We start from the raw sequence: 25,826 nt of genomic DNA on the forward strand, positions 1-25,826 counted from the left end.
TTGTCTCCAGGGCTGTGAAGAGCAAGCCTTGACCAAGACCCTGGTCTACCTAGGCCATTTCCTGCATGCTGGTCCAGGCTTAGTCTGACCCAGTCCATGAGCACTTGCTGTGCCATGGGCCATGTGAAGTCAGGGCCCCTCCCTATGCCCCTCCCACACAGTCCTGGGCTGCCTCCAGCACTGCTGGCCTTGGCTCCCAGAACTATCTGCTCTGTCTCTGCGTTCCCAGGGTACCCCTTGGGCTCCTAGAAGCAAGAGTGCAGAGAATACAGAGCATGACTGCATGGGCGGCACAGAACAGCAATTGGCTGGGCAGCTTGGGGCACAGCCTCATAGGCATCCTTCTGTGTGTATGTGTCTGTCTGTCTGTCTCTGTCTCTCTTTGTCTCTGTCTCTGTCTCTGTCTCTCTCTGTTTCTCTCTCTCTCCTTTCCTTGGTCCCCCAGGTGGATGAGGCCCAGAGGCGGATGGATGCTGAAATCTGGCAGCTTCTTGCCAGCTTTGCTGCCCAACCTCAGCCCCCTCCCCAGAGAGATCTTCCTTACCCCCAGCCTGCAGCTGCTCTGCGAGCAGATCCTTCCTCCTTCTCCTCCTCCTCCTCCTCCTCCCCTTCCCACTCTGTGACTTCCCCAGTAAGTTCTCAGGTATGTGGCAAAGTGTCCCTCTCAAAGGACCCCCATCCCCCCATGCTTTTCACATTTCAGTTGTAATTTCTGGCACTACTAGGGCTGTTAATGATTTCAAATGTCCTGTTAAATTCATAATTCATCATATATCGACTCAATTATAGTTACAACTTTTTGGGGGGACCAGTCCTGGGACTTGAACTCAGCCCTGGGCACTGTCTTTGGGCTGCTTTTGCTCAAGGCTAGCACTTTACCATTTGAACCACAGCACCATTTCCAGCCTTTGTGTATGTGGTACTGAGGAGTCAAACCCAGGACTTCAAGTATACTAGGCAAGCACTCTATCACTAAGCCACATACCCAGCCCACTTTCATTTATTTATTTTTTTGATGGAGGTTTGAACTTAGGGCCTTGCTATTGTTACACAGTTACTCTTCCACTTTATTTTTCAGGTTAGGGTCTCATTTTTGCCTGGAACTAGTCTGTGACTACAATCTTCCTGTCCCTACCTCATGTGCAGCTGTGATGACAAACATGTGCCACCACACCAGCTTATTGACTGAGATGAAGTGTTGTTAACTTTTTTGCCCAGGCTAAGCTTGAAAGAAAATCCTTCATATCTCCACCTCCTAAGTAGCTGGAATTACAGGTGTGTGAACCACCATGTCCAGCTTTTCTTTTTCTTTTCTTTTTCAGACAAGGTCACTATGTAGCCCAGGCTGGCTTTGAACTCAAGATCTTCCTGTCTCAGGAATTACAAGCATATGCTACCATGCTTGGTTAAATAGTTGTACTTTTTCCTTTTTCCCAGTACTGGGATTTGAATTCAGGGCCTTGTGCTGCCCAGGCAGGCCCTCTACTTGAGCTAGGCCTCCAGTCTTATTTTTAAAATGGGGTCTTGCTCTCCTATGGCCTCCCTGCCATCCACTGGCCTGGACCACAATACTCTTTTTTTTTTTCTTTTATTTTTTTGGGAGTCGGTTGTGGGGCCTGAACTCTGGGCCTGGGGGCTGTCCCTCAGCTCTTCAGCTCAAGGCTAGCACTCTACCACTTGAGCCACAGCGCCACTTCTGGCTTTTTTTTCTTTTTGCTTATGTGGTGCTGAGGAATCGAACCCAGGGCCTCATGCATGCAAGGCAAGCGCTCTACCACTGAGCCACCTTCCCAGCCCCTGGACCACAATACTCTTATTTAAGCTTCCCACATATACATCACTGTATCATGCTTTTTTTTTTTTTTTTTTTGGTTGTGGGGCCTGGACGCTGTCCCTCAGCTCTTTAGCTCAAGGCTAGTGTTCTACCACTTGAGCCACAGCACCACTTCCAGCTTTTTCTGCTTATGTGGTGCTGAGGAATTGAACCTAGGGCCTCATGCGTGCAAGGCAAGCACTCTACCCCTGAGCCACCTTCCCAGCCCCATGCTTTTATTTTTTAGCTGAGATAAAGTCTCGGGACCTTTTGGCCTGGGCTCCCGGTGAACTGAAATCCTTCTTGTTTTTTCTAAGTAGCTAGGATTACAGGTATGAGCCTCTTGTGCTTAGATTCTTTTTTTCCAGCAGTATTTAGATTTGAACTCAGGGCCTCATGTTTGCTAAGCAGGCACTCCACAACTTGTACCATGCCCCTTTTTTGTGTATGTGCCAATCCTAGAGCTGGTTTGAATTCACAGCTTGTTTTTCATTCACGGCTGATACTCTGTTCCTTCCATTTCTGTCCTTGTACTAGTTAATTATAGATAAGCGTCTCATGGATTTTTCTGCCCAAAGCTTGCTATAATCCATGATCCTCAGATCTCAGCCTCCTGAGTAGCTGGAATTAAGATGTGAGCCACCAATGTTTGGCTCCATCTCTGTTCTTTTAAGTGCTGATCCTGGGACTTGAACCCCAGGACCTAGATGCTGTCCTGAGCTTTTGTGCTCAAGGATAGCATTCTACTTGAGCCAAAGCTCCACTTCCATCTTTTTGGTGATTGGAGATAGGAATCTCATGGGCTTTCTTGCCTGGGCTGGCTTTGAACTACGATCCTCAGATCTCAGCCTCCTGAGTAATTAGGATTACAGGCATGAGCCACTGGTGCCTGCCATCCATCATGTTTTTAATACACACAAAAAGAACTACTAAATTTTTAGATGTTTCCCAGTGTGCCACATTAATCTTGGAGTCCATGAGAGGGACACACCCGACTGAGAAAGATGGTGATCCAGACCCAACCCAGAGGGGACAACTGAGATGCCCAGTCAGCAGTGTGGGACCCGGCTGTTGGGCAGGAGAGGGGATGGTGTGCCTGTGTGTCCCCTGGGCCTCCCTGCAGGTCTAGGCCCTCTGTCAAGACACTTCTGCCCCCTGGGCCCCACCTGTTCCCAGCTCACCACCTGCCTTCTGTCCTAGTTCTTACTCTCCTACGGGGGTTTCTCTCTGCTTCCTGGAAGCCTCTATTACTGGCAGCTGCCCCGGGCCTTCCTGGGGAACAAGGTAACAAGGAGCTGGGGGAGGTGTGGGGGGGGGTAGGGCAGAGAGTCCTAAAATGTCAGAGGCAAGACAGTCCCTGGCCCTGTGTTAGCTACTGTATGCATTCATTTCTGGAGCATTAATTAAGTACTTGTTGTATGCCCTCACACACATGGGCCCTGACCTTCCAGAATGCTCAATTAGTCTCATGATCACATTGTAATTGTCATCACTGTTGTTAATATTTGTGTTCATATTGCTTCCACTGTGTTTTCTGAACAATGTAGACAGCCTTTTCAGAGTGTATGTACTTAATGCGGAAGTCAGTCAGCATTCAGAAACACAGACTAGACAGGGTGAGGAAGCGAGCTAAGGAGAGAATCTGCCGAAGCCAAGGATAGACTCAGAGGTGTAGGCAGGTGTCAAGCCTTGCTGTGCATTCTGGGCACCACGCTTTCAGTATATGTGTGTCCTGGGTTATATAAGTGTAGTGAAGCTCTTCACAGTGTTGCTTTTACTACTCTTTCCATGTGAGGGAAGGAGGGCTCAGAGAGGGTATCTTGTGCAAGGATACACAGCGGTGGAGCTGGAACTTGAGCCCAGGTCTTTCGGACCACAGAGCCCCTCCCTTTCCTTAATTATTATGCATGTAATTTCCTAGAAAGCTGGCCTGGACAGACATGGCTTTGAACCTGCTGGCACCCAGAACAAACAGGAAACCACTTGTTTCCATTACTACTTTGTTTCTCCCTCACTTGCTTACCACACCCTGAGCTGGCTATGGAAAGCAGCCCCCAGCCCTGCCTGGGCAACCCAGGGTGTGGCAAGTGGTCAGCAGGTGTTTGATAAATGCTCGCCAACTGAACGAACACACACACACACACACACACACACACACACACACACACACACACACACACACACGTGGACCTGGGTGGTAAGGCCTGCGGCAGCTGGTACTGAGCTGGCTGGTCTGCCCTGGTACCTGAGGGAAAAAGACTGTCCAGTTAGCCAGAGCTGAGGACCTTAGCTGTCCAAACAAAAGTTCCCTACTGCAAGCACACAGACACTTGCAGTTGTGCCCATGAAGACCCAAGCCTACCTTGATTGTCTACAGTAAGGATCTGCATGAATCTCTGGTTCTTGCAACCAGAGTTCAAGGTCATCTCTATCCAGGGGCTCATTTGGGCTTTATCTCAGTTGACGTCAGTTCTCTAACTTGACTAGAGAAGTGTCTCTGTCCCAGTAGAAAGAAAAGGGCTAGGTTTGCCAGTCTAGCCTGATAAGGGAAGGGGCAGTTGGCTGCACTATGTACAGCCCTACCCTGTCCTCCACCCTGATTTGGCACTAGGCACACTGGCCAGACCCAGCTTGTTCTCCACTGTGGAGGAGGGGAGAACCCTAGAGTCACATGCCCTGCATAGAGGGGTAGAGTCATTCTTTAAAGAGAACCAGGGTGTTATTTGCAAAGAGGGAAATGGATTCTGGGGAGAGAAAAGCCACTCACCCAGGAAGCAAAGCCTCTGATGGCCATTGTGGCCTCCCTATGGTAGCCCCTGTCATTCCCCTTGCCTGCTTTATGGAACTCCCTGTATATGAAAGGAACTTGGAGCTTGTCAGCTGGGACCATGAGGCAATGGAGGGTGGAGAACCACACAAAGCCAATAAGAGGTCACTTCCTCCCACCCCCACCCTATCACCACCCCCCCCCCACCCTACCCCTCACCATGCATGAAAGTGGATGGGATTAGTGATGGCCTGTTTTCATGACAACACTGGCCTGGCACTGGTCTCCTGGAAGAGGAAGTGAAACAGGTCCCACCAGGCCTCGAGAGGATGCACCCCTCACCTGAGTGGTCCCAGAGAGGGCCAGCCAGCCTGTGACCAGACACTTGTCTCCCTGCAGGTGGCGGCTTATGGCGGGAAGCTTCGATACACTCTCTCCTACTCTGCAGGGCCACAGGGCAGCCCCGTCTCCGACCCTGACATCCAGATCACGGTGAGCCCTCAGACATCATGGTGGCCAGCCTAGAGGAAGACTGAGGAGGCCCTGAGCCTTCACAGTGTCTGTCCCCTTAGTCCAGCACAGCTAGCCTGACACAGGCTTTCCACTGCCTGGCTGGACACTATCCAAGCTGTGACCCAGCCGGTGGGTGGTGGGGAGAAGGGTAATGGCCTAGTGCTGGGAGTTACAGGAGCTTGGGAGAACAGAGAGATGGGAGGCCAAGTTGTTCAGAGAATCTGGGACTAGTGGAGACCCCTTGCTATCCCAAGAACCCCTCAGCTCCCCTCTGAACCCTACCTGTGTCCCTCTAGGGCAACAACATCATGCTGGTGGCCTCCCAGCCTGCCCCGCAGGGCCCCGAGAGGAGGAGCTACGAGATCATCTTCCGAGAGGTGAGGACATGGGTCGCCAGGGTCTTCTGCCTGCCCCCCAGCCTGATTTGGGGCCTCCCTTCCCATCCTCCCCTCACAGCCTCAGTTGATGCTGGAAAACAGAGGGGTGGGAGAGGCTCGAGGTAGCCTGCCAAGCACAGTGGCCCCCACCCATGCTTGTCATCTCCCCACCCAGGAATTCTGGCACCGACCAGATGGGCAGCCGGCCACCCGTGAACACTTGCTCATGGCACTGGCCGACCTGGATGAGCTTCTGATCCGGGCCACCTTCTCTTCGGTGCCGAGGACTGCCAGTATCAGCTCCGTCAGCCTGGAGGTCGCCAGGCCGGGGCCCTCCCACGGGCCTCGGGCTCTTGAGGTGGAGGAGTGTCGCTGTCCCCCAGGCTACATCGGCTTGTCCTGCCAGGTGAGTGTGTGGCCAGCTGGTCACCTCTATTCAAATACAGCGATGTCAGCAACCTGACTGGCAGGCATTGTCACCACCTGTGATTACTGTCAGAGCTCAGTGACCCCCATGCCAGCTCCATGCCATGACAGTCACTCCCCCAGTAGCCCTGAGTAGCCAGAGTTATCCCCTCCCTCCAGTAGGAGAGATGTAATCAGTGGTGTAACTGAGAACACATGGCCAATATGAGGCAGAAATGAATTGGAGCCTAGGTCTGCTGCATTCCAGTGTGTCCGAACTATTGGAAGTGTCCCTCCCTCTCCCAGATGCTTGGATCCAGCTTGCATCTTTGGGCTGGCCACAGAGGCAGGGAGACCCACACAAACACAGGGGACTCAAGCCCAAGCCACACAGGGGCGTGCTCACAGGGGATCTGCATGCAACAGAGTTACCTACCCTTGGAAAGCCAGTGAGGGCCCTGCTTTAGAAGGCCTGGAGCAGGAAAGGCCAGGCTGCTAAGGGAGTACCTTGATCAGAGCTGACCAGGAAAACTTGTCGGCTGGCTGTTGATGTGGTGGCAGGGCAGTGAGAGAGATGGAGCTGAGGAGCCATCTGCAGAATGAGGGCAATGGGTGGGACAAAAAAGCTGTCATTTGAATGGCCCTTGATAAAGACGACCAGAGCTACAAGCTCTAGGAGGGCACATAATAGGTGCTCAGCTAACATCTAGACAGTGACTGTCAAGCTGCAGGAAGGGGGACTCCTGCAGGGCCAGGTGGGCATCAGAGAGGCCAGGTGTGAGCGCCTGACCAGGCTCCTGGAGTGTTTTGCACCTGTGCACCTTTTTTTGGTTGACACAGAATGTTCAAATCCAAATTCAGAATTTTATGTTCCTTGAGGTTTCAGGAGGGGCACTGGAAGGAGCATAGTCTGGGTGCACATTTCTGCAGCCAAGCAGAGGAGACTCATAGGTTCTCTTTAAAGAAGGGGGAGGGAAGGCCCCCAGTAGTGTCGGGGAGAGACCGCTCATCTCCAGGCTTGGAACCCCTTGGTGCTATGCACTGCTTCTGGCTGGTGAATGAGCACACGCAGGACGATCTTCCCCATATCCATCTTCCCTTCCCAGACCACTTTCCATTAGATATAAAGTTTCTCTCTCTATACGTCTCCCACCAGAACCTTCAGGAACAAAAGCCTGGGCTGAGGAGAAAAGAATCTGCATTGAAGATGAGTTGTTGTTTCCCTGTGCTCAGGCTGCAGGGAGGCATAGACAGCCAGAGCAAAGATGAAAGATGGGGCACAGAGATGTGGCAAGGAATTGCAGAGCAGAGGAGGGGCCCAGCATGTCCCCTCCAGGAAGCAATGTGGAGTGCTAGACACTGGAGGGAACAGGACAGAGAAGAGGCTGGGTCTGCTGGCTCTGGGTGGGATGCAACCTTCTTCTGTCCCCCCAGGACTGTGCCCCCGGCTACACGCGCACCGGAAGTGGGCTCTACCTTGGCCACTGTGAGCTGTGTGAATGCAACGGCCACTCAGACCTCTGTCACCCAGAGACTGGGGCCTGTTCGGTGAGATGCAAGCAGGGTCCCAGGGATGGGAGGGGACTTGGTAGACAAGAGGCAAGGTCACAGCACCTGGGACAATAGGCCAGGTCACCGAGGGGCTGTGGGCATGGCAGGGAGGCCAGAGCTATGGAGTGACATCCTTCTTTGTAAAGAAAGCTTTGGTTCTTGGGCTGGGATGTAGCTCAGTGGCAAAGCGCTTGCCTAGCAAGTGCAGCGTCCTGGGTTCGATCCCCAGTACCAAAAAAGAAAAGACAAAAAAAAAAAAAAACAAAAAAAACAAACGAAAGCTTTGGTTCTTGCCATTTTTCATTAGTGACACATACTGTCTATGCAGGAGATAGATTACAGAAGTTTATCAGGTAGGCTTTTTGTTGTTCTAGGGATGAGGGCTTCCTATGTACTAAAGCAATCATTCTTTTACTGAGCTGTGTCCCAGCTCAGACTATAGAGATAAATGGAAAGGAAAGTTGCAGTCCTCTATCATCCTGCCACCTTTGGGAGTGACTGTTACTCTCCTGTTCTTCTGGGCAAATTTGCTTTGGCAATACTAGGGATAGAACCAAAGGCCTTGTAAAAATATTTATGTTTTTTCCCCCAATCCTGGGGCTTAAATTTAGGGCCTAGGTGCTATCCCTTAGCTTATTTTGCTCAAGGCTAGAACTTTTATCACCACAACTTTACTTCTGGCTTTTTGGTGGTTAAAGGTAAGAGTCTCATAGATGTTCCTGCCTGGGCTGGCTTTGAACCAAACTCCTCAGATCTCAGCCTCCTGAGTAGCTAGAATTCCAGGGGTGAGCCACCAATACCCAGCTTATTTTATTTTAAATCTGAACAGGAGATCATCGTATTTACCAATCGGCTTTACTCACTCATTCATTCACAAACTTCTTTCTACATCAGTACATACTGGTTTATATCAGGACCTGAAGTGGCATGTGTAGCCCTCCAGGTGGTTGATAGAGCTGTAGGCTATTAGAATTCATCCTCTGTGACCTTCTGTGAGTATTTCTTTAAGATAAGTTCAGCTGGATGCCAATGGCTCATACCTGTCATCCTAGCCACTCAGGAACCTGAGACCTAAGGCTCACAGTTCAAAGCCAGCCCAGGCAGGAAAGTCCATGAGATTCTTATCTCCAACGAATTACTAGAAAACCAGAAGTGGAGCTGTGGCTGTCACATGGTAGAGTGCTAGTCTTGAGCACCAAAAGCTCAGGGACAGTGCCCAGACCCCAAGTTTAAGCCTCAGTACCAGTACAGAAAGAAAAAAAAAAAACATGTAATTTTGTGATCCAAGGATTGTCAAGATGAAAGACTTTTGGCAAATCTTTTCTGGTGGCAGCTAATGTCTGACCCTTTGTGCCCTGCAGCAATGCCAGCACAACACTGCGGGCGAGTTCTGTGAGCTCTGTGCACCTGGTTACTATGGAGATGCCACTGCTGGAACACCTGAGGACTGCCAGCCCTGTGCCTGCCCACTGACCAACCCAGAGAACATGTGAGTACCCTTGCTCAAGGCCTGAGCACTAACTACCGCTGGAGATGGAGGAACTCTACTGAGGAATGGAGGCTGCTACCTCGGCTCTTGGAGCAGGATGGGAGGGGACTTCCAGTAGCCTGACCTCCCCCTCCACTCCCCTAGGTTCTCCCGCACCTGTGAGAGCTTGGGAGCTGGTGGGTACCGCTGCACAGCCTGCGAACCCGGCTACACTGGCCAGTACTGTGAGCAGTAAGTATACATACAGGAGTAGGGAGGAATGGTAGACTCCTAGGTGACAGCCCTAGGTGGGTACTAGATTCATGTCATTTGATGTCCCAGACCTTTCCCAGACTCACAGTGCCCTGGGGACACGCCAGCCCAAGCTCCTGAGGAGTTGGCATGTATGCTTCATCCAGTGTCATCTCATTCCTCACACCAGTGCTTCCCCTGTAGCTGGACTAAACGTTCTGAATTCTTGGTGTTCAGATCTTGCATGTGCTGTTCTCATTCTTTCACTTTTTTTTTTTTTGGGGGGGGGGGAGTCTAGTACTCTGCCTGGGCACCGTTCCTTAGTTTTTTTCTGTCAGGACTGGTGCTCTACCACTTGAGCCACATCTCCACTTTCAACTTTTTGCTCAGAGATAAGAGTCTCATGGACTTTCTTGTCTGGGCTGCCTTTGAACCAAGATCCTCAAATCTTAGCATCCTGGGTAGCTAGGATTGCAGGCTGATGCCTGTGCAATTGCTGGTGCCTGGCTTAATTGCATGGGATGCTTTTCACTCCAAGCTCTTTTCTTCCTGGCTAACTCCTGCTTCATTGATTCATTTAATACTTGTTTTATTTGGTTTAGTTGGTTTTGTTTTTTGTTTTTTTTTTTAATAATAATACTGGGTTGGGGAGGGGTATATATGCTGGTACTGGGGCTTGAACTCAGGCCTTGTGATCTTGCTCGGCTTTTTTGCTCAAAGCTGAACCACACTTCCATTTCTGGCTTTTTGCTGGTTAATTGGAGGCAAGAATCTCATGGGCTTTCCTGCCTGGGCTGGCTGTGAACCATAATCCTTAGGTCTTAGCTTCCTGGGCAGTTAGAATTTCAAGCATGAGCCACAGGCGCCTGGCTGGTACTGGGCTCCACGCTCACTAGGCAGGTGCTCAACTACTTAAGTCACTCCAGCAACTATTTTTGCTCTGGTTATTTTTGAGATTGAGGTCTCACATTTTGCCTGGGCTGGCCTGGATGGCAATCCTTCTTGCGTATGCAGATGACAGGGACACACCACCATCCCCAGCTTTTTCAGTTGAGATTGGGTCTTAAAAACTCAGACGTAAAATACTCAGGCTGGTCTGGAACCACAATCCTCCCAATCTTAGCTTCCCAAGTAGCTAGGATTGTAGGAACAAGCCACCGTATCCCATTTCATTTTGTGTTTTGTTTGTTTGTTTGTGTTGAGACAGTCTTGCATGTTGCTCAGGCTGGATTTGAACCTCATGCTTCTGCCTCAGCCTCCTAAGTGTTGGGATTACAGGCACGAGCCACCTCACCCCACTCAACACATTTTTAGTTTGTATTCACCATGTGTCAGACAGTGTGCCGAGGCACTGAGATAAAGGGACAAACAAAACAGATCTGTTTCAGTCTTCTGGAGCCTGTAATTGGAAACAAGTCAGGGAGAAAAACTATGATATACATATCTATTTACAAACAGCATAGTTTCTTTGAAAAAAAAAATGCAGCCTTTGAGCGGATACAACAGCCCAAGAGTCCCTTCCTCTGGGAAGCTCCTGGTCTCAGGAATCTGGGTCCTCACAGCCCACATAGCTCTCATTTCACACAATGTCTCCATATTGGCTTCCCAGCAACCACGTTCCACAAGACCACAGACTTGGCCATGTTTGTTCTGTTTTTTCCAGCACATGGTGTGGTGCCTGCAGCATAATAGTTGCCTAATAAACATTTGTTGACTGAATGTCTCTCTGGAGAATAAAGGCCTGACCCTCCTTACCCAGCCAGCTTACACTCCCAGTACAGTCTCCCTGCCCCCTGAAGGCCTGAGTTGGGGACCAGAGTTCTTCCAAAGCCCTCCACTTCCGTCCCACAGTGGGTAGTGGGCTGAGCTTCCAGCTCCCCAAGTTCACTGATCAGCTCTGGGTCCCTTGGGACTTTGACAGAGCTAATCTTCTTCCTCCTGACAGGTGTGCCCCAGGTTATGTGGGTAACCCCAATGTGCAGGGGGGACGCTGTTTGCCTGAAGGTGAGTGGGGTCCTGACATGGGGTGAGGGTGGTGTGCCACACAGGGAACCCCGGGATTTGGGGGAGATGGGGCTGTCTTTGGGAGGCCTGCATGCAGGGACCTAATGCCTAAATGCCAATCCTTCCCCCACCCCAGCAGACGAAGCTCCACTGGTTGTCCAGGTCCATCCTACTCGGAGTGTGGTACCCCAAGGTGGCCCCCACTCCCTGCAGTGCAAAGTCACTGGGAGCCCTCCCCACTACTTCTACTGGTCCAGGGAAGATGGACGGCCTGTGCCCAGCAGCGCCCAACAGCGACATCAAGGTACCCACAGCCCCAGGCTTCTCAGGCTCAGGCATCATCTGGTGACGGCCAGGCCCAGTCCTTTCCCTGCATCTGGGTCTGGGTAGAAGAAGGGACGTGGGCACTGACGAGCTACCCTCCCTATCTACCAGGCTCGGAGCTCCACTTCCCCAGCGTGCAGCCCTCTGATGCTGGTGTCTACATCTGTACCTGCCGGAACCTCCACCACACTAGCAACAGCCGGGCAGAGCTTCTGGTCTCTGGTGAGCCCCACGCCCCCGCCCCACCATGGCCCTGCCTAAGCTGGGCTACAGCACAGTCCTAAGCCAAGGGTACATTCATCTGTGGAGGAAGGGGAGGTTGCAGTATGAAGACAGCAGCCACACAGCTGGGCAGAGGTGATCTGTTTTAGAGAAGAATGGGTAGGTCTTTGTGGTCACTGAGGGTAAGAGGCAGGGATGCTGCCTGGAGCCTAGGTTCTAGAGCTGTGGGAATAGGGTGTTGTTTACTGAGGTGAGAAAGGTGTCAGTTTGAAGTTGTCTTCCTGTGGGCTTCCCCCAAGCTAAATCTGAGACAGGATTTGTGAGCAAGAAGCTCAAGGGCAGTGTGGGGGATCCGGCTTGGAAGGCAGATGTAGAAGAATCGAGGCCCAAGGCTGACCTGGGTAAAAGCATGAGTTCCTATTGGAAAAATAAAAGCAACAGTGAATGGCTAGACGCATGGCTCAAAGGGCCTGAAGCCCTGAGTTTAATCCCAGTGACTCTAAAATAAAAAGCTCAGGGAAAGGAAGCAGGCCTAGGAAGAAAAGGTACCTAATACAAGGGGAAGGGGGGACTATTATCAGCCAGACTGCTGGTAGGTCAGGCCTGTAATCCTTCCTACTCAGGAGGCTGAGATCTGAGGATCACAGTTTGAGGCCAGCCCAGGCAGGAAAGTCCATGAGACTCTAATGTTCACCAGAAAACCAGAAGTGGCACTGTGGCTCAAAGTGGTAGAGTGCTAGCCTTGAGGGGAAAAGCTCAGGGACAGCACTCTGGCTCTGAGTGCAAGCCCCAAGACAAAAAATAAATAAAAAATGAATATTATATATATATATATAAATTATTGACTTGAAGATCAATGAAGCAGTAGGAAAGATGAGGCTGACAGTCACTTTCAGAAAAGGAAACTTCTGGAACATACCAGTCTGTGAAGGAGAGTGATCCCATAGCAAGGGAGAGAAGAGATGGGTGCAGCCCTCGGCTCTCCGCAGTGCTGGTTGGAGCGGGGGGGGGGGGGGGGGTGGAAGGGCTGGCGGAGGTAACAGAGAAAGAACACAGCCGCAAGACAGGGACCTGGCCAACCCCTGCTCAGGAGGGGCTTCCTGTCCCACAGAGGCTCCCAGCAAGCCCATCACGGTGACTGTGGAGGAGCCACGGAGCCAGAGTGTGCGCCCCGGAGCCCACGTCACCTTTGTCTGCACAGCCAAGAGCAAGGTGGGTGGGCACAGAGGGGACGGGGAGTCCATATCCTGGGATCTCAGAGCCCGCACACACTCCTCAGCCTGCCCCCTTGCCTTGCAGTCCCCAGCCTATACCCTGGTGTGGACCCGCCTGCACAATGAGAAGCTGCCCTCCCGGGCCATGGACTTCAACGGCATCCTCACCATTCGCAACGTGCAGCCGAGTGACGCAGGCACCTACACATGCACCGGCTCCAACATGTTTGCCATGGACCTGGGGACGGCCACTCTGCACGTACAAGGCACGTCTCATCACTACCTGACCCTCCCTGACCCATGGTTTCTAACGCACTGGGGCGTTTCTGGGCTCCTACAGCAGGCCAGGTCCTGGTTTAGGCTCTGAGAAAGCAAGGAACAGAAGGACAAACACTATCTCAGCCCTCCTCAGAACCTCTGGGTGATCTCAGCCCTGGAGGCAGCACATGCAAAGTCCCTGGGGCCTGGAACATGTTGATGTCTTTAAGGGAAAGCAAAGCCAACCTGGCTTTGCAAAAAGTACATGAGGACTGGAAGGTACTGCAGAGATATCTACTTGTGATAGAGAAGAGTAGGGAGTTGGGATTTTCTTTTCAGCAATCGGCAGCACAGGCAGGTCTCTAGTAGGGAAGCAGCGAGGTCATTACTGTTTGAAAAACTCCCTGTGGCTATAGTAGGGGCAGATGGCCACCAGGGATAGAGTAGAAGCAGAGTGGCAAGGAGGCTGTAGTTGTGGATCATGTAACATGTCTTCCTTTCTCCCCTCCTCCTCAGCCTCTGGCACCTTATCTGCCCCTGTGGTCTCCATCAGCCCGCCCCAGCTCACAGTGCAGCCTGGGCAGTTGGCTGAGTTCCGCTGCAGCGCCACAGGGAACCCCCCGCCCACCCTGGAGTGGTCAGGTGAGGCAGAGATGACAGCAACCTTCAGGGGCTGGGCTCCTCTGCCAGGGCAGGGCAAGGCCATGGGGTTAACTGCCACTGGGGAAGGGAGGTTCCCGAGCAGGGCCAGCCCCAGCAGCTGCTCACTGCATGTGTCCCTTCCAGGAGGCCCTGGGGGCCAGCTACCTCAGAAGGCTCAGATCCACGGTGGCATCCTGCGCCTGCCTGCCGTCGAGCCCTCAGATCAGAGCCAGTACCTGTGCCGAGCCCACAGCAGTGCTGGACAGCACGTGGCCAGAGCCCTGCTTCAGGTGCAAGGTGAGAGGGCCAGGCCGAGGCAGGGGCTGGGCCTGTGGGCACGCCCGAGGCGATTCTCATCAGGTTCTGTCGCAGGTGGCAGTGGACCCAGGGTCCAGGTGAGCCCAGAGAGGACTCAGGTGACTGAGGGCCGCACAGTCAGGCTGTACTGCAGAGTGTTAGGTGTGCCCAGCACCAGCATCACCTGGAGAAAGGAAGGGGACAGCCTGCCTCCACAGGTGAGAAAATGGAGCCCCGCAGGTCCCCAGGCCCAGCCCAGCCCAGCCCCTGCCTCACCTCCCCCTCCACCTGCCCCGCTCCTCTCTGGCTCCCGGGCCCTGCACCCAGCAAGGTGTCCTGCCCATCTCTTCACTGGTTCCGTGGTTCTCAGGGCCCTACTGAGACTTGATCTCAGCTCTGTCCCTGCCCCTTTCACATTGCCCCTTTCACATCTGCCAAGCTCACGTGGCTAGGCTCTATGCCATGTAACTGACCCTCTCCATCTACCAGGCCCGCTCTGAACACACAGACATCGCCACGCTGATCATCCCAGCCGTGACGCTCGCTGACGCTGGCTTCTACCTCTGCGTGGCCACCAGCCCCACAGGCACTTCCCAGGCACGCATCCAGGTGGTCGTCTTGTCAGGTACAGGGGATTCAGGGGCCACAGGCAAGGGAAGGATGAATCCCTGTTCTCTGGCGTCCTCTCACCTCCCTGTGGTCCCAGCCTCAGGTGCCAGCACCTTGCCAGTGAGGATTGAGTCTTCCTCGCCATCAGTGACTGAAGGGCAGACCCTGGACCTGAACTGTGCAGTGACGGGGTTGGCCCACACCCAGATCACGTGGTACAAGCGAGGGGGCAGCCTGCCTCCCCACGCCCAGGTAGGAGACCCCCAAAATATGGAGCAAGGGGGTTGGGGGCTCCTGCAGCCCGACACTCCCCAGCAAAGGGCCAGGGCTGTCTCCCCTACCTCCAGTGCTCTCAGTGGCTCAGAGTTTGATGACTGCATCGTCCAGATGTAAGGACAACAGAGTCCAGCCTCGTTTCTGTTTTCTCTTCCCCCCCACCCTACCACGCAGGTCCATGGCTCCCGGCTGCGGCTCCCCCAGGTCTCCCCAGCTGACTCTGGAGACTACGTGTGCCGCGTGGAGAGTGAATTGGGCCCCAAGGAGGCTTCCATTGTCGTCTCCGTCCTCAGCACCCCCTCAGGCCCCAGCCACACCCTCGGTGAGGAGCCAGGTCGAGTCCTGGGGTCTCCCTGCTGTGGGGAGGACATCCATGCTCCTCAGTGTCCCGGGGCAGGCTGTGGTCCCGCACCATGGGCTCGGGGAGTGGAGGCTGGGCTGGACGGGGGTCTGGCTGGCCTGGAACTGGCCTGGGTTCACATCCTGACACAGGGCTTTGTCAGCCTCACTTCGCTTATCTGTGAAAGGAGACCACACTGTCTGTAGTGTGGTGGTGACCCACACAGAAACACATGTTGGGGCCCCTGAGAAGAGGTGGGGTTGAGCCCGGCCTGGCAGGGGGGTTCTGGCCTCTGTATCTCTTGTCTCTCGGGGCATGGAGGGCGTGGAGCCCAAGTTAGAGGGGGTAGAGAAGGACGCCCCTTGGCTCCATGAGGAGGCAGAAGAGTATGCTCCAGCCGAGACCTCCCCAGCCGTGGCCTGGGGGCCACTGCCCAAGGCTGCCGGTGAGGTCAAAGTGCCAGTGAGGCCAAAGTCCAAGCCTTTGATCAACCCCTCTGTGCCCAGCCACTGGCAGCACCCAGCCCATCCGCATCGAGTCCTCATCCTCCCATGTGGCGGAGGGACAGACTCTGGATCTGAACTGCAAAGTGCCTAGACAAGCCCGGGTCACATGGCGCAAGCGTGGAGGTAGCCTCCCGGCCCGGCACCAGGTACAGCAGCCCCCAGGGCCAGCCTGCCGGAGGGGCTCAGCGGGGGGCTGCTCCAGCACCCTCCAACCTTCCTTCTTCGCAAACAGACCCACGGCTCCCTGCTGCGGCTGCACCAGGTGTCCCCAGCTGACTCTGGCGAGTACGTGTGCCATGTGACCCTCGGCTCAGAGCACACAGAGACCTCTGTCCTGGTCACCATTGAGCCCTCCGGCTCCATCCCTGGTGAGCAGCCCCAGTAACAGGGAAAGTGGAGGAAGCCAAGGGCCTTCTGGGAGTGAAGCCTGGGTGCCTGCCACTGCCTGCATGGGGAGGCGGCCACCGTGGCACTGGCTGCAGGGCTCTGCCCAGGTCTACCCCCTGTCTTTGGCCATGGTATTCTCGTCTCTGCCCCTGCCTCATCCTCTCGTGGCCTTACTACCTCCTCTCATTCACTCCCTTGCTCGCCATTGCCATGCTTAGCCCCCACCCTGGCCTCTGTCAGTAATGGATGGAGCCAAGCCAGGACTCCAGGCTGAGGCTCCCAGACCACACAGCCGACACAGCTCCAAGTGGGTAGTTTGTGTTCTCTCCTAGGAGTCTCCACTACCTTCTCCCTTGTCCCCACAGTCCCAGGACCGGTCCCCCCTGTCAGGATCGAGTCTTCCTCCTCCACGGTAGCTGAAGGGCAGACCCTGGATCTCAGCTGTGTGGTGGCGGGACAGGCCCATGCGCAGGTCACGTGGTACAAGCGTGGAGGAAGCCTTCCTGCCCGGCACCAGGTACTCGGCACCTGGAACATGGGACAGCGCACAGGTGGTGGGAAAGGCCGGGGGACATCTGCTGAGCTCCGGAAGTCCCCTCACCCACCTATCCCCACTGCCCAGGTCCGCGGCTCCCGCCTGTACATCTTCCAGGCCTCCCCCGTGGATGCAGGAGAGTACGTCTGCCGGGCCAGCAATGGCCAGGAGGCCTCCATCACCGTCACAGTGACTGGCACCCAGGGGGCCAACTTTGCCTACCGTGAGTGGCCACCAGACGAGGGTGTGGAAGGAATTGAGGCGGGGTGGCCTTGACAAACTGGAGTCACCATGACCTCTTACCTCCCAGCCCCAGGCAGCACCCAGCCCATCCGCATCGAGCCGTCCTCCTCCCACGTGGCCGAGGGGCAGACGCTGGACCTGAACTGTGTGGTGCCAGGACAGGCTCATGCACAAGTCACATGGCAGAAGCGCGGGGGCAGCCTGCCCACCCGGCACCAGGTACAGGCAAGAGGGTGGAAGGGCCTAGAAGAAGAGGAAGGGGCCGGGCGCTGGTGGCTCACGCCTGTAATCCTAGCTACTCAGGAGGCTGAGATCTGAGGATCGTGGTTCAAAGCCAGCCCGGGCAGGAGAGACCGTGAGACTCCTATCTCCAATAAACCACCAGAAAACCGGAAGTGGCGCTGTAGCTCAAGTGGTAGAGCGCTCACTTTAAGCTGCAGAGCTGAGGAACAGCGCCCAGGCCCAGAGTTCAAGCCCCACGACCGACAAAAAAAAAAAAGAAGAAGAGGAAGGGGTTAGTTGATGGAGAGAGCTGGAGGCTGCTCTGAGACAGAGGCCTTGGGCCCCATGGCACAGGTGCAGGGTGCAGTGGTTGGAAGCCAAGGGCCAGGCCAGGCCAGCCTAGGGGGAATCTCTGTGTCTCTACTTAGTAGCATGTGATCTCAGACAAGTTACTTAACCTCTCTGTGCTGTTCTTTCTCCATCTATGAAGTCCTTAAGTCGTAGAATTGTCTTCAGGATCACATTAACTGACCTATTTGCAAAACATTCAGAGCTCAGCCTGTGGGGAGTGCTGGGAGCCATTAATCACATACACAAAATTTTATAGAATTTAGGATTCTGCCAGCTTCTGGCTGTGCAACTGATTCGTGAAACTCTAAGGGAAATATCCCATGGGTTTATAATGATCAGAGTAGGCACTGGAGATGAACCTTCCTTTACGACCTTAGCTTGTGTGCAGCCTGTGAGCCTACACAAGCCTCTAATCCCAGCCTCTTGGGAAATGGTGATGGAGGACCACAGTCCAAAGCAGCAGGGACAAAAAGTTCTCTAGACTCCATCTCAATTGATGGCTGGGTACTGTAGCGCATACCTCTTCCCGGCTACAAGAGAAGCATGATGGCTGGGCACAGTGGTGTGCACCTGTCAGGTCCAGTGACGGGAACGTACTAGTAGGAAGGTCACAGCCCAGTCTGGCCTGGGCAGAAAATGAGACCCTACCTCAAAAGAAACCAATGCAAAAAGGGCTGGACACGCCTCAGGGGTGGAGCACTGGGCTAGGAAACCTGACGCCCCGAGTACCACCAAAAACACCATGTGAGCCCAGGGCTCTTCCTGTGCCCCCAGCTTCTGAGACAAGACACCCCGCTCTGCCCCACTGCTAAGCAAGACAGAGAAGCCCGTCTGTCACTGATGGCCAGGCCCCAGAGCTCCAGGTGTAGCAGGTGGCAGGTTCTAGGTATGGGGGCCTGGGAAGGATCCCCCTGACCTCACCCTCCATCTGCCCAGACCCATGGCTCCCTGCTGAGACTCTACCAGGTGTCCCCTGCTGACTCGGGCGAGTATGTGTGCCGGGTGGAAGGCGGCTCCACACCTCTGGAGACCTCGGTCCTTGTCAACATTGTACCCGCGGACTCTGTGCCTGGTGAGTAGCACTGGGGAAGCAGTCAGGGCTGGGGCCACCCAGGGAAGGGTCCCCCCTCCAACCATGGCAGGACCAGGAGGCCAAGCCTCAGCCCGCGCTTCCCAAGAGACTACTGTCACCTGTCCCCACTCACACCCGTGTCTGTGAGCCTCCTGAGGGGTACTGACCCTCTTCTCTCTGTCACCAGCACTTGGAGTTACCCCTACAGTCCGGATTGAGTCATCTTCCTCACATGTGGCTGAAGGGCAGACCCTGGATCTGAACTGCCTCGTTAACGGGCAGGCCCATGCCCAGGTCACATGGCACAAGCGAGGGGGCAGCCTTCCCGCCCGACACCAGGTAGGAGGTGGGGAATGAAAGAGGGTCCAAAAGAGCCTGCTAACTACAGAATAAAGAATAGGGATTTGGGGCTGGGAAGATGGCTCAGTGGTAAGAGTGCTTGCCTTACATGCATGAGGGTTCGATTCCTCAGCACCATATAAGCAGACAGCCAGGGCTCAGTGGCAAAGCGCTTGCCTAGCAAGTGCAACATCTTGGGTTCCATCCCCACTACCAAAAAAAGAAAAGACAAAAAAAAAAAAAGAAAGAAAGAAAGAAAGAAAAAGCTGGAAGTAGCATTGTGGCTCAAGTGGTAGAGCCCTAGCCTTGAGCTGAAGAGCTGAGGGACAGTGCCCAGGCCCAGAATTCAGCCCCCATGACTGAAAAAAAAAAAAAATAGAGGTTTTGAGTTCAAGCATATTCAAGTTCAGATACTATTCTCTCCCACTTGGCCTGCTATGTGGCCTTAGGCCAGTTGCTTGACTTCTCTGAACCTTGAGGTCATCTGTCAGATGGGCTCACACTGCTTGCTTCACCTACTCTGTAGCATGTCAGCAGATGCTCGTGTCAGGTCTTAGCAGTCCCTAGGATAGGTCACGTGGCAGGCTCCATCTTGCCCCAACTCTGGGGCTCTGGGGTTGAAGAGTTATGAATGGACCTTCTCCCTATCAGGCTCCAGCTGACTGTGTGGGGAGGGACCAGAGCTGAATGTAAGTGCCAGCTGAGTTTGCCTCTCTGTCCTGTCCTGTCCAGGTGCTTGGCTCAAGGCTGCGGCTGCCCCAGGTGACCCCAGCTGACTCTGGGGAGTATGTGTGCCGTGTGGCCAGTGGCTCAGGTACCCAGGAAGCCTCAGTCCTTGTCACCATCCAACAGCGCCTCAGACCCTTCCACAGTGAGTGTTCTGGGGATTGTGGCAAATGGTGGGTGGGGGATGCTGGGCCCAGCACCATCTTCAGCAGTACCTATACCTTACTTTCCATCTTACCTGCCCCCCAGCCCAGAGCATGGTGTACCCTGTCCGTATCGAGTCCTCTTCGGCCTCGCTGGCCAATGGGCACACCCTGGACCTCAATTGTGTGGTTGCCAGCCACACACCCCACACCATCACCTGGTATAAGCGTGGAGGAAGCTTACCCAGCCGGCACCAGGTAGGAGCCAGCGGGCCGGAGGACACTGGCCCTGGTGGGAGGTCCAGGGTGGTGCCAGACCTTGTTCCGTGCTTGCTCAGTCCACCCGCAAACACTGGGCACCTTTGATGGATAGGTCTGATTCCCACTGAGGATACAGTTATATCCTGTGCACCTCAGCTGGGTGCCCTCGCCTGTTGTCCCTGAGAGGACATGCCCTGGGCCTGGTGCTGCTGTCCCAAGTGAAGAGAGCCAGACATGTTGAATATGACAGCAAGGGCGCATAGGGTCAGCAAGGGTGTGGAAGGGTCCTGGGTTGGAGGACCATCAGAGACTCCATCCAGAGACCCAGGCACAGGCCACACACCATGCCAGGAGCCTGAAGGAAAGCATTAGGGCCACCAGGGGGCACTGAGCACCAGGCAAGGGACCAAGGCTCGGAGGCCTTGGCCCCACCCACTACCACATGCTCCCTCCAGATCGTGGGCTCCCGGCTACGGATCCCTCAGGTGACCCCAGCTGACTCCGGAGAGTATGTGTGTCATGTCAGTAATGGTGCTGGCTCCCAGGAGACCTCGCTTATTGTCACCATCCAAGGCAGTGGCTCCGTGCACGGTGAGTGTGAGGGCAGACCCGGGGCGCACAGGTGTGGGAGGAGACCGCAGCCCCAAGTACCATCAGCTGACTTGGGCTGTCTGTCCTGTCCCCCTTGGTGCCCAGTGCCCAGTGTGTCTCCACCCATCAGGATTGAGTCCTCCTCCTCCACGGTGCTGGAGGGAGACACCTTGGATTTGAACTGCGTGGTGGCAGGGCAGACCCAGGCTACCATCACCTGGTTCAAGCGAGGGGGCAGCCTGCCTGCCAGACACCAGGTAGGGGTTAGAGCTGGGTAGTGGGGCTCCTTGTGCCCTGCGTGCCTCAGCAGACGGGGTGTTGGCACACAGAAAGCAGCCCTGACCAGCCTCTTCCCCTTCCCTATCTGTCCCCAGGCCCATGGCTCCCGCCTGCGGCTACACCAGATGTCTGTGGCAGACTCTGGGGAGTACGTGTGTCGCGCCAACAACAACATCGAAGCCCAGGAGACCTCCATTGTGGTTACGGTCTCCCCCAGAACCAGCAACCCCTCTGGTGAGTCTGACCCTGGGAACACCAGAGTCCTTGAGTTAGAACCTGCAGACCTTGGCTGACGGTCACAGCAAGACCTCTGCAAAATGGACCTAAGTTCAATATCTTGCCTGAACCACTAAGGCACTGAGCAAGTTACTCTGCCCTTCCCCACCTCGGGCTCCAAGTAAGTAAAATGGAAGTAGTATTCCTACCCGCCTCACCGAGCGCCACTAGCCCTGTGTAGCAATTGAAATAAGCTCTGAAATTCCATCTCTAACTGTTCAAATGTTCAAGAGCCCCAGGTAATTGTGCCCTGTCTTAGATGATGTAGAAGAGGACATTTCTGGATGGGGCACCAGTGGCTCTTGCTTCTAATCCCAGCCACTCAGGAGGCTTAGACGTGAAGCCAACCTGGTCAGGAAAGAGACTCATCTCCAATTAACCAGTAAAAAAAACAAACACAAAAAAACAGAAGTAGAGCTGTGGCTCAAGTGGTAGGACACTAGCCTTGAGCAACAAAAGCTAAGGACTATGCCAGGCCCTAAGTTCAAGTGCCAATACTAGCATTTACATAAAATGGACATTAATACCAAGTGTACAGATTTATGAGGGCTTAATGTCTTAGTGCACATAAAGCACTCAATAAAGTACTTGACACACTGTTAGCACCTAATAAGTGCTAATTTTAACTATTTCTGGCATGTGGGGTTTACCGGCCTCATTCCTAACCCAATCTAACTGTGGTCAAGCCATGACTTACTGCCTGTGTCCCTAGGCCCCGGAGCGGCTGTACCTATCAGAATTGAGTCATCATCTTCACACGTGGCTGAAGGGCAGACGTTGGATCTGAACTGTGTGGTCCCTGGTCACGCCCATGCCCAGGTCACGTGGCACAAGCGTGGCGGCAGCCTCCCTGCTCACCATCAGGTATGGCAGAAAGGAAACGGGAGAACTGCTAGCCCGGGGCTCTCGAGGGAGGCCTGGGATCCCCAGTGGAATGCCATGGCATCTTATACTGCTCCTCCCTGTCTTTTCTACCCTGTCAGGCCCACGGCTCAAGGCTGCGGCTGTACCAGGTGTCCCCGGCCGACTCCGGCGAGTACACGTGCCGCGTGCTAGGCAACTCTGGCCCTCTGGAAGCTTCCGTCCTGGTCTCTATCGAACCCTCTGGCTCTAGCACTGTCCATGTCCCTGGTGAGGGTCCCTGTGTGGGGCTGGGAGACTGGAGGAGGGAAGAAGGGAGGGAAGCAATGGCAGAGCTGGAAATGCTTAGGTAGGTAGAGACAGCAGCCCCTTGGGTCCCAGACCCCCTCCTCCTACCTGCCCTTGTCCCAGGATGGAGGGACCTGGCCATGTGGGCTGGCTCCTGCCCAACTCAGAGGTGTCACCTAAGGGACTTGGCCCTCTCTATGTTGTCCTCAGTTGCAAAGGGAGAGTAGAGTGCTTGCCTCTAGGGATAACTCTCTGAGTTCCCTGGAGTCTGGGGTCTGTGCCTCAGTGGTCACATAGTGTGTGAGAAACAAACATTGCTATAATGGAACTACATGCTTAAGGTTTTCTAAAGTAGATCAATAGAAGGAAAGTGTGTAGGAATTAAAACAGGAATAGGCCCTGTTCCGCTTATATATTAACTCATTTCCTCCTCCCAGAGCCCTTTGGGGTAGGGTGATGGTTTCTTCCTTTTACAGACAGGGAAATGGAGACAGAGAATTAAAGTAGCTTTCTAAAGATCACCCAAACAACAAATAGCTGAGCTGGGATTCGAACATGGGTAGTCTGGCCCCAGGGTGTGTTCTTTGCTGCCTCCACTGGAGTTTGGATGTTAGTGACCCCCATGGAGAGGCTGAGCCTGGCTGAGGACAGGGCCAAGGGAGAGGCCTCCATCCTAGGTGGCCAGCAGTACAGAAGGGAGAGGAGCTGCTCCTGGTGGCCTCTGGTCTGCACATCCGGGCACCTGGCAGAGGGGCTGAGGACAAAGACCCAGCCCACTGACCCCTGCTCCTCCCCAGCCTCGGGTGGAGCCCCACCCATCCGCATTGAGACCTCCTCCTCTCGAGTGGCGGAGGGGCAGACCCTGGATCTGAACTGCGTGGTCCCTGGGCAGGCCCATGCCCAGGTCACATGGCACAAGCGTGGAGGCAGCCTGCCTGCTCACCATCAGGTATGGGCCTTGAGAAAGGCAGATTCACCCTCCTCCACAACCCCAGCTGTCCCTCCCAAACCCCGCCCTGAAGGGAAGGCGGCCTAAGCAATGGTGGCTGGAGACATGGCAGTCCATGACTGAGTCAGGGGCTCATGAATAGGCTGGGTAGGGCAGGCCCACAACTGGCCCCACAGCACACCGGTGCAAAGTGGAAAAGCAGACCACTCACCCCTTCCAGATCCAGGGCTTCCTCCTGACAGAGGAAAGTCATAACAAACCTACTAGAGTCTACATGTCCAGTGTCTAGGGGTGGTCTTGACAGTGTGCAGCCAGCACACCTGCAGGCCTCCTGAGGGGATGGGTACCAGAGACAAGATTACCTGGAGGCCTGGGCCAGTGTCTCCACCACCTTCTCCCCATTGTCACCCTACCCTGCAGGTCCACGGCTCTCTGCTGAGGCTAAACCACGTGTCCCCAGCTGACTCTGGCCAGTACTCCTGCCGGGTGACTGGCAGCTCGGGCACCTTGGAGGCCTCTGTCCTGGTCACAATTGAAGCCTCCAGCCCAAGACCCATTCCTGGTGAGTGGCAAGGAGACATAGACAGTGCTACCACCCCACTCAAGGCCCTTCCTGGGGTCAATCCTCTCTGCTCTCAGGACAGGGCCCTTGTTGCCTGGGCCTGGTGTTTTCTGCCATAGAAGACCAGGCCCACCCGGTGTTTGCAGCTATGACTGGCAAAGCTGGCCTGGGTCCCTGGCAGTTTTAGCCCCCTCCCCCAAACACGGGAACCTTGCCCTGAGTCTCAGCAGCCATCTGTCCCTGGGAAGGGAGACTGTAGATCAAGGTGGCCCTGTTATGTCTACTGCTCAAGCCATAGGCCCTCCCGGAAGACCATGGGCCTTCAGGGCCACTGCCACAGGTCCTTGCCCTCACCCCAGGAGCCATGCCTCTCTCCCACCCCTGTTCCCACAGCCCCAGGACTGGCCCGGCCCATCTACATCGAGCCCTCCTCCTCCCATCTGGCTGAGGGACAGACTTTGGATCTGAACTGTGTGGTGCCAGGGCAGGCCCATGCCCAGGTCACATGGCACAAACGTGGTGGCAGCCTGCCTGCCCGGCACCAGGTACGGGCCAGGGTGGAAAGGAGCCCCAAGGTAGGCAGAGGTCTCCCTGCACTTGTGAACTTCCTGAATGAGGACACAGACAGGACACCTGTGAGGGGAGAGTTCCCAAGCAGGAGCTGAGAGGCCCAGGGGCTCATAGCCCTGCTGCCAAGTGGTGTTGGTCATGGTGGTGGTAGTGGTGGTGGTGGTGGTGGTGGTGTGTGTGTGTGTGTGCGCGCACATGCGTGCGCGCATGCAAGCACACACACACGTGCACTGATCCTGGAACTTGAACTCAGGGCCTGCATGCTGTCCCTAAGCTTTTTCACTCAAGGCTGGTGCTCTACCACTTGAACCACAGTTTCATTTTTGGCTTTTTGGTGGTTAACTGGAGCTAAGCATCTTATGGACTTTTCTGCCCTGGCTGGCTTCAGCTTCCATTCTCAGATCTCAGATTCCTGAGTAGCTAGGACAACAGGCATGAGGCACAAGCCCTTGGCTCCAAGTCATCACTTGTGCCTCAGTTTCCTCCTCTAAAAAGAGAGTGGGTGGATTCTGGGATTCCATGGCAGGAGCCCCCTCCAGCCTGATCCCCCCAGCAGGAACTGAGCTCCTGACATCCCTCCTCTCCCCAAGAACTGGCACAGCTCCCTTGGGGAGCTGCACATCTCAATGCCCCGATCTGATGGCCGCTTCCCCTTCTCCCTCTGACAGGTGCATGGCTCCCAGCTGAGGCTCCCCCACGTCTCCCCTGCTGACTCTGGCGAGTATGTGTGCCGTGTGGCCGTCGGCTCAGGCCCTGAGCAGGAGGCCTCCTTCACCGTCACTGTCCCCCCCAGTGCAGGATCTTCCTACCGTGAGTGTTAGAGGTGCCAGGGAGAGGAAGGCAGAGATGGGGAGGACCCTGAAGCTGAGGGGGTGGGGCTAGCCCTCCCCCTCTGAGCTTGGCCTTCCCTCTTGGGCCTGCAGGTCTCCGGAGTCCAGTCATCTCCATTGACCCGCCCAGTAGCACCGTGCAGCAGGGCCAAGATGCCAGCTTCAAGTGCCTCATCCATGAGGGAGCCACTCCCATCAACCTTGAGTGGAAGACCCGGAACCCAGAGCTGGAAGGTGAGGACAGGAGCGGGGGCTGGCTGGAGGCAGGCAGGAGGGCCACTGGTATGAGGGTCCGGACAGGCTAGGTATGGCCCTGGGCAAAGTGCAGACTCTCTCTAGTGAGTGGGCTGCATTCAGGAGTCACCAAAGACTCTCATTTTCTGCCACAACTCCTTGTCATGCGCCCACACCCAAAGGGTCAAGGTCATGGGGTAGAGATCTACCACTGGGCAGCACCAAGGCAGGAGAGGAGCTGACCTCTGCTTCCCCCAATATCTCCCCAC

At 54.9% G+C, this 25,826-nt stretch overlaps 1 protein-coding gene across 11 annotated transcripts in view; it reads left to right on the top strand.

Moving 5' to 3' along the window:
• The window catches only part of Hspg2 (heparan sulfate proteoglycan 2), a 102,433-nt gene that overhangs the window by 59,966 nt on the left and 16,641 nt on the right, over window positions 1–25,826 (top strand). For 5 of the 11 annotated variants that reach the window (XM_070037686.1, XM_070037688.1, XM_070037689.1 and 2 more), the window contains 38 exons: window positions 446–643; window positions 3,014–3,097; window positions 4,980–5,072; window positions 5,390–5,470; window positions 5,646–5,876; window positions 7,310–7,423; window positions 8,788–8,915; window positions 9,060–9,146; window positions 11,092–11,150; window positions 11,287–11,454; window positions 11,586–11,696; window positions 12,808–12,908; window positions 12,996–13,176; window positions 13,685–13,810; window positions 13,955–14,107; window positions 14,183–14,325; window positions 14,597–14,732; window positions 14,814–14,968; window positions 15,167–15,314; window positions 15,839–15,984; window positions 16,071–16,206; window positions 16,591–16,742; window positions 16,848–16,983; window positions 17,071–17,222; window positions 18,513–18,648; window positions 18,836–18,987; window positions 19,720–19,858; window positions 19,963–20,114; window positions 20,573–20,708; window positions 20,814–20,965; window positions 21,083–21,221; window positions 21,976–22,127; window positions 22,247–22,394; window positions 23,210–23,361; window positions 23,782–23,923; window positions 24,317–24,468; window positions 25,162–25,303; window positions 25,417–25,557. In XM_070037686.1, coding sequence (XP_069893787.1) covers window positions 446–643; window positions 3,014–3,097; window positions 4,980–5,072; window positions 5,390–5,470; window positions 5,646–5,876; window positions 7,310–7,423; window positions 8,788–8,915; window positions 9,060–9,146; window positions 11,092–11,150; window positions 11,287–11,454; window positions 11,586–11,696; window positions 12,808–12,908; window positions 12,996–13,176; window positions 13,685–13,810; window positions 13,955–14,107; window positions 14,183–14,325; window positions 14,597–14,732; window positions 14,814–14,968; window positions 15,167–15,314; window positions 15,839–15,984; window positions 16,071–16,206; window positions 16,591–16,742; window positions 16,848–16,983; window positions 17,071–17,222; window positions 18,513–18,648; window positions 18,836–18,987; window positions 19,720–19,858; window positions 19,963–20,114; window positions 20,573–20,708; window positions 20,814–20,965; window positions 21,083–21,221; window positions 21,976–22,127; window positions 22,247–22,394; window positions 23,210–23,361; window positions 23,782–23,923; window positions 24,317–24,468; window positions 25,162–25,303; window positions 25,417–25,557 — 5,254 coding nt within the window. The remainder of the gene's footprint in view (window positions 1–445; window positions 644–3,013; window positions 3,098–4,979; window positions 5,073–5,389; window positions 5,471–5,645; window positions 5,877–7,309; window positions 7,424–8,787; window positions 8,916–9,059; window positions 9,147–11,091; window positions 11,151–11,286; window positions 11,455–11,585; window positions 11,697–12,807; window positions 12,909–12,995; window positions 13,177–13,684; window positions 13,811–13,954; window positions 14,108–14,182; window positions 14,326–14,596; window positions 14,733–14,813; window positions 14,969–15,166; window positions 15,315–15,838; window positions 15,985–16,070; window positions 16,207–16,590; window positions 16,743–16,847; window positions 16,984–17,070; window positions 17,223–18,512; window positions 18,649–18,835; window positions 18,988–19,719; window positions 19,859–19,962; window positions 20,115–20,572; window positions 20,709–20,813; window positions 20,966–21,082; window positions 21,222–21,975; window positions 22,128–22,246; window positions 22,395–23,209; window positions 23,362–23,781; window positions 23,924–24,316; window positions 24,469–25,161; window positions 25,304–25,416; window positions 25,558–25,826) is intronic. The other 6 variants (XM_070037693.1, XM_070037694.1, XM_070037696.1 and 3 more) reach the window with 3 other exon arrangements.

This window comes from Dipodomys merriami, unplaced genomic scaffold (genome assembly GCF_024711535.1).
Source record: "Dipodomys merriami isolate MVZ:Mamm:240054 unplaced genomic scaffold, mDipMer1.0.p SCAF_28, whole genome shotgun sequence".
Taxonomy (NCBI): domain Eukaryota; kingdom Metazoa; phylum Chordata; class Mammalia; order Rodentia; family Heteromyidae; genus Dipodomys; species Dipodomys merriami.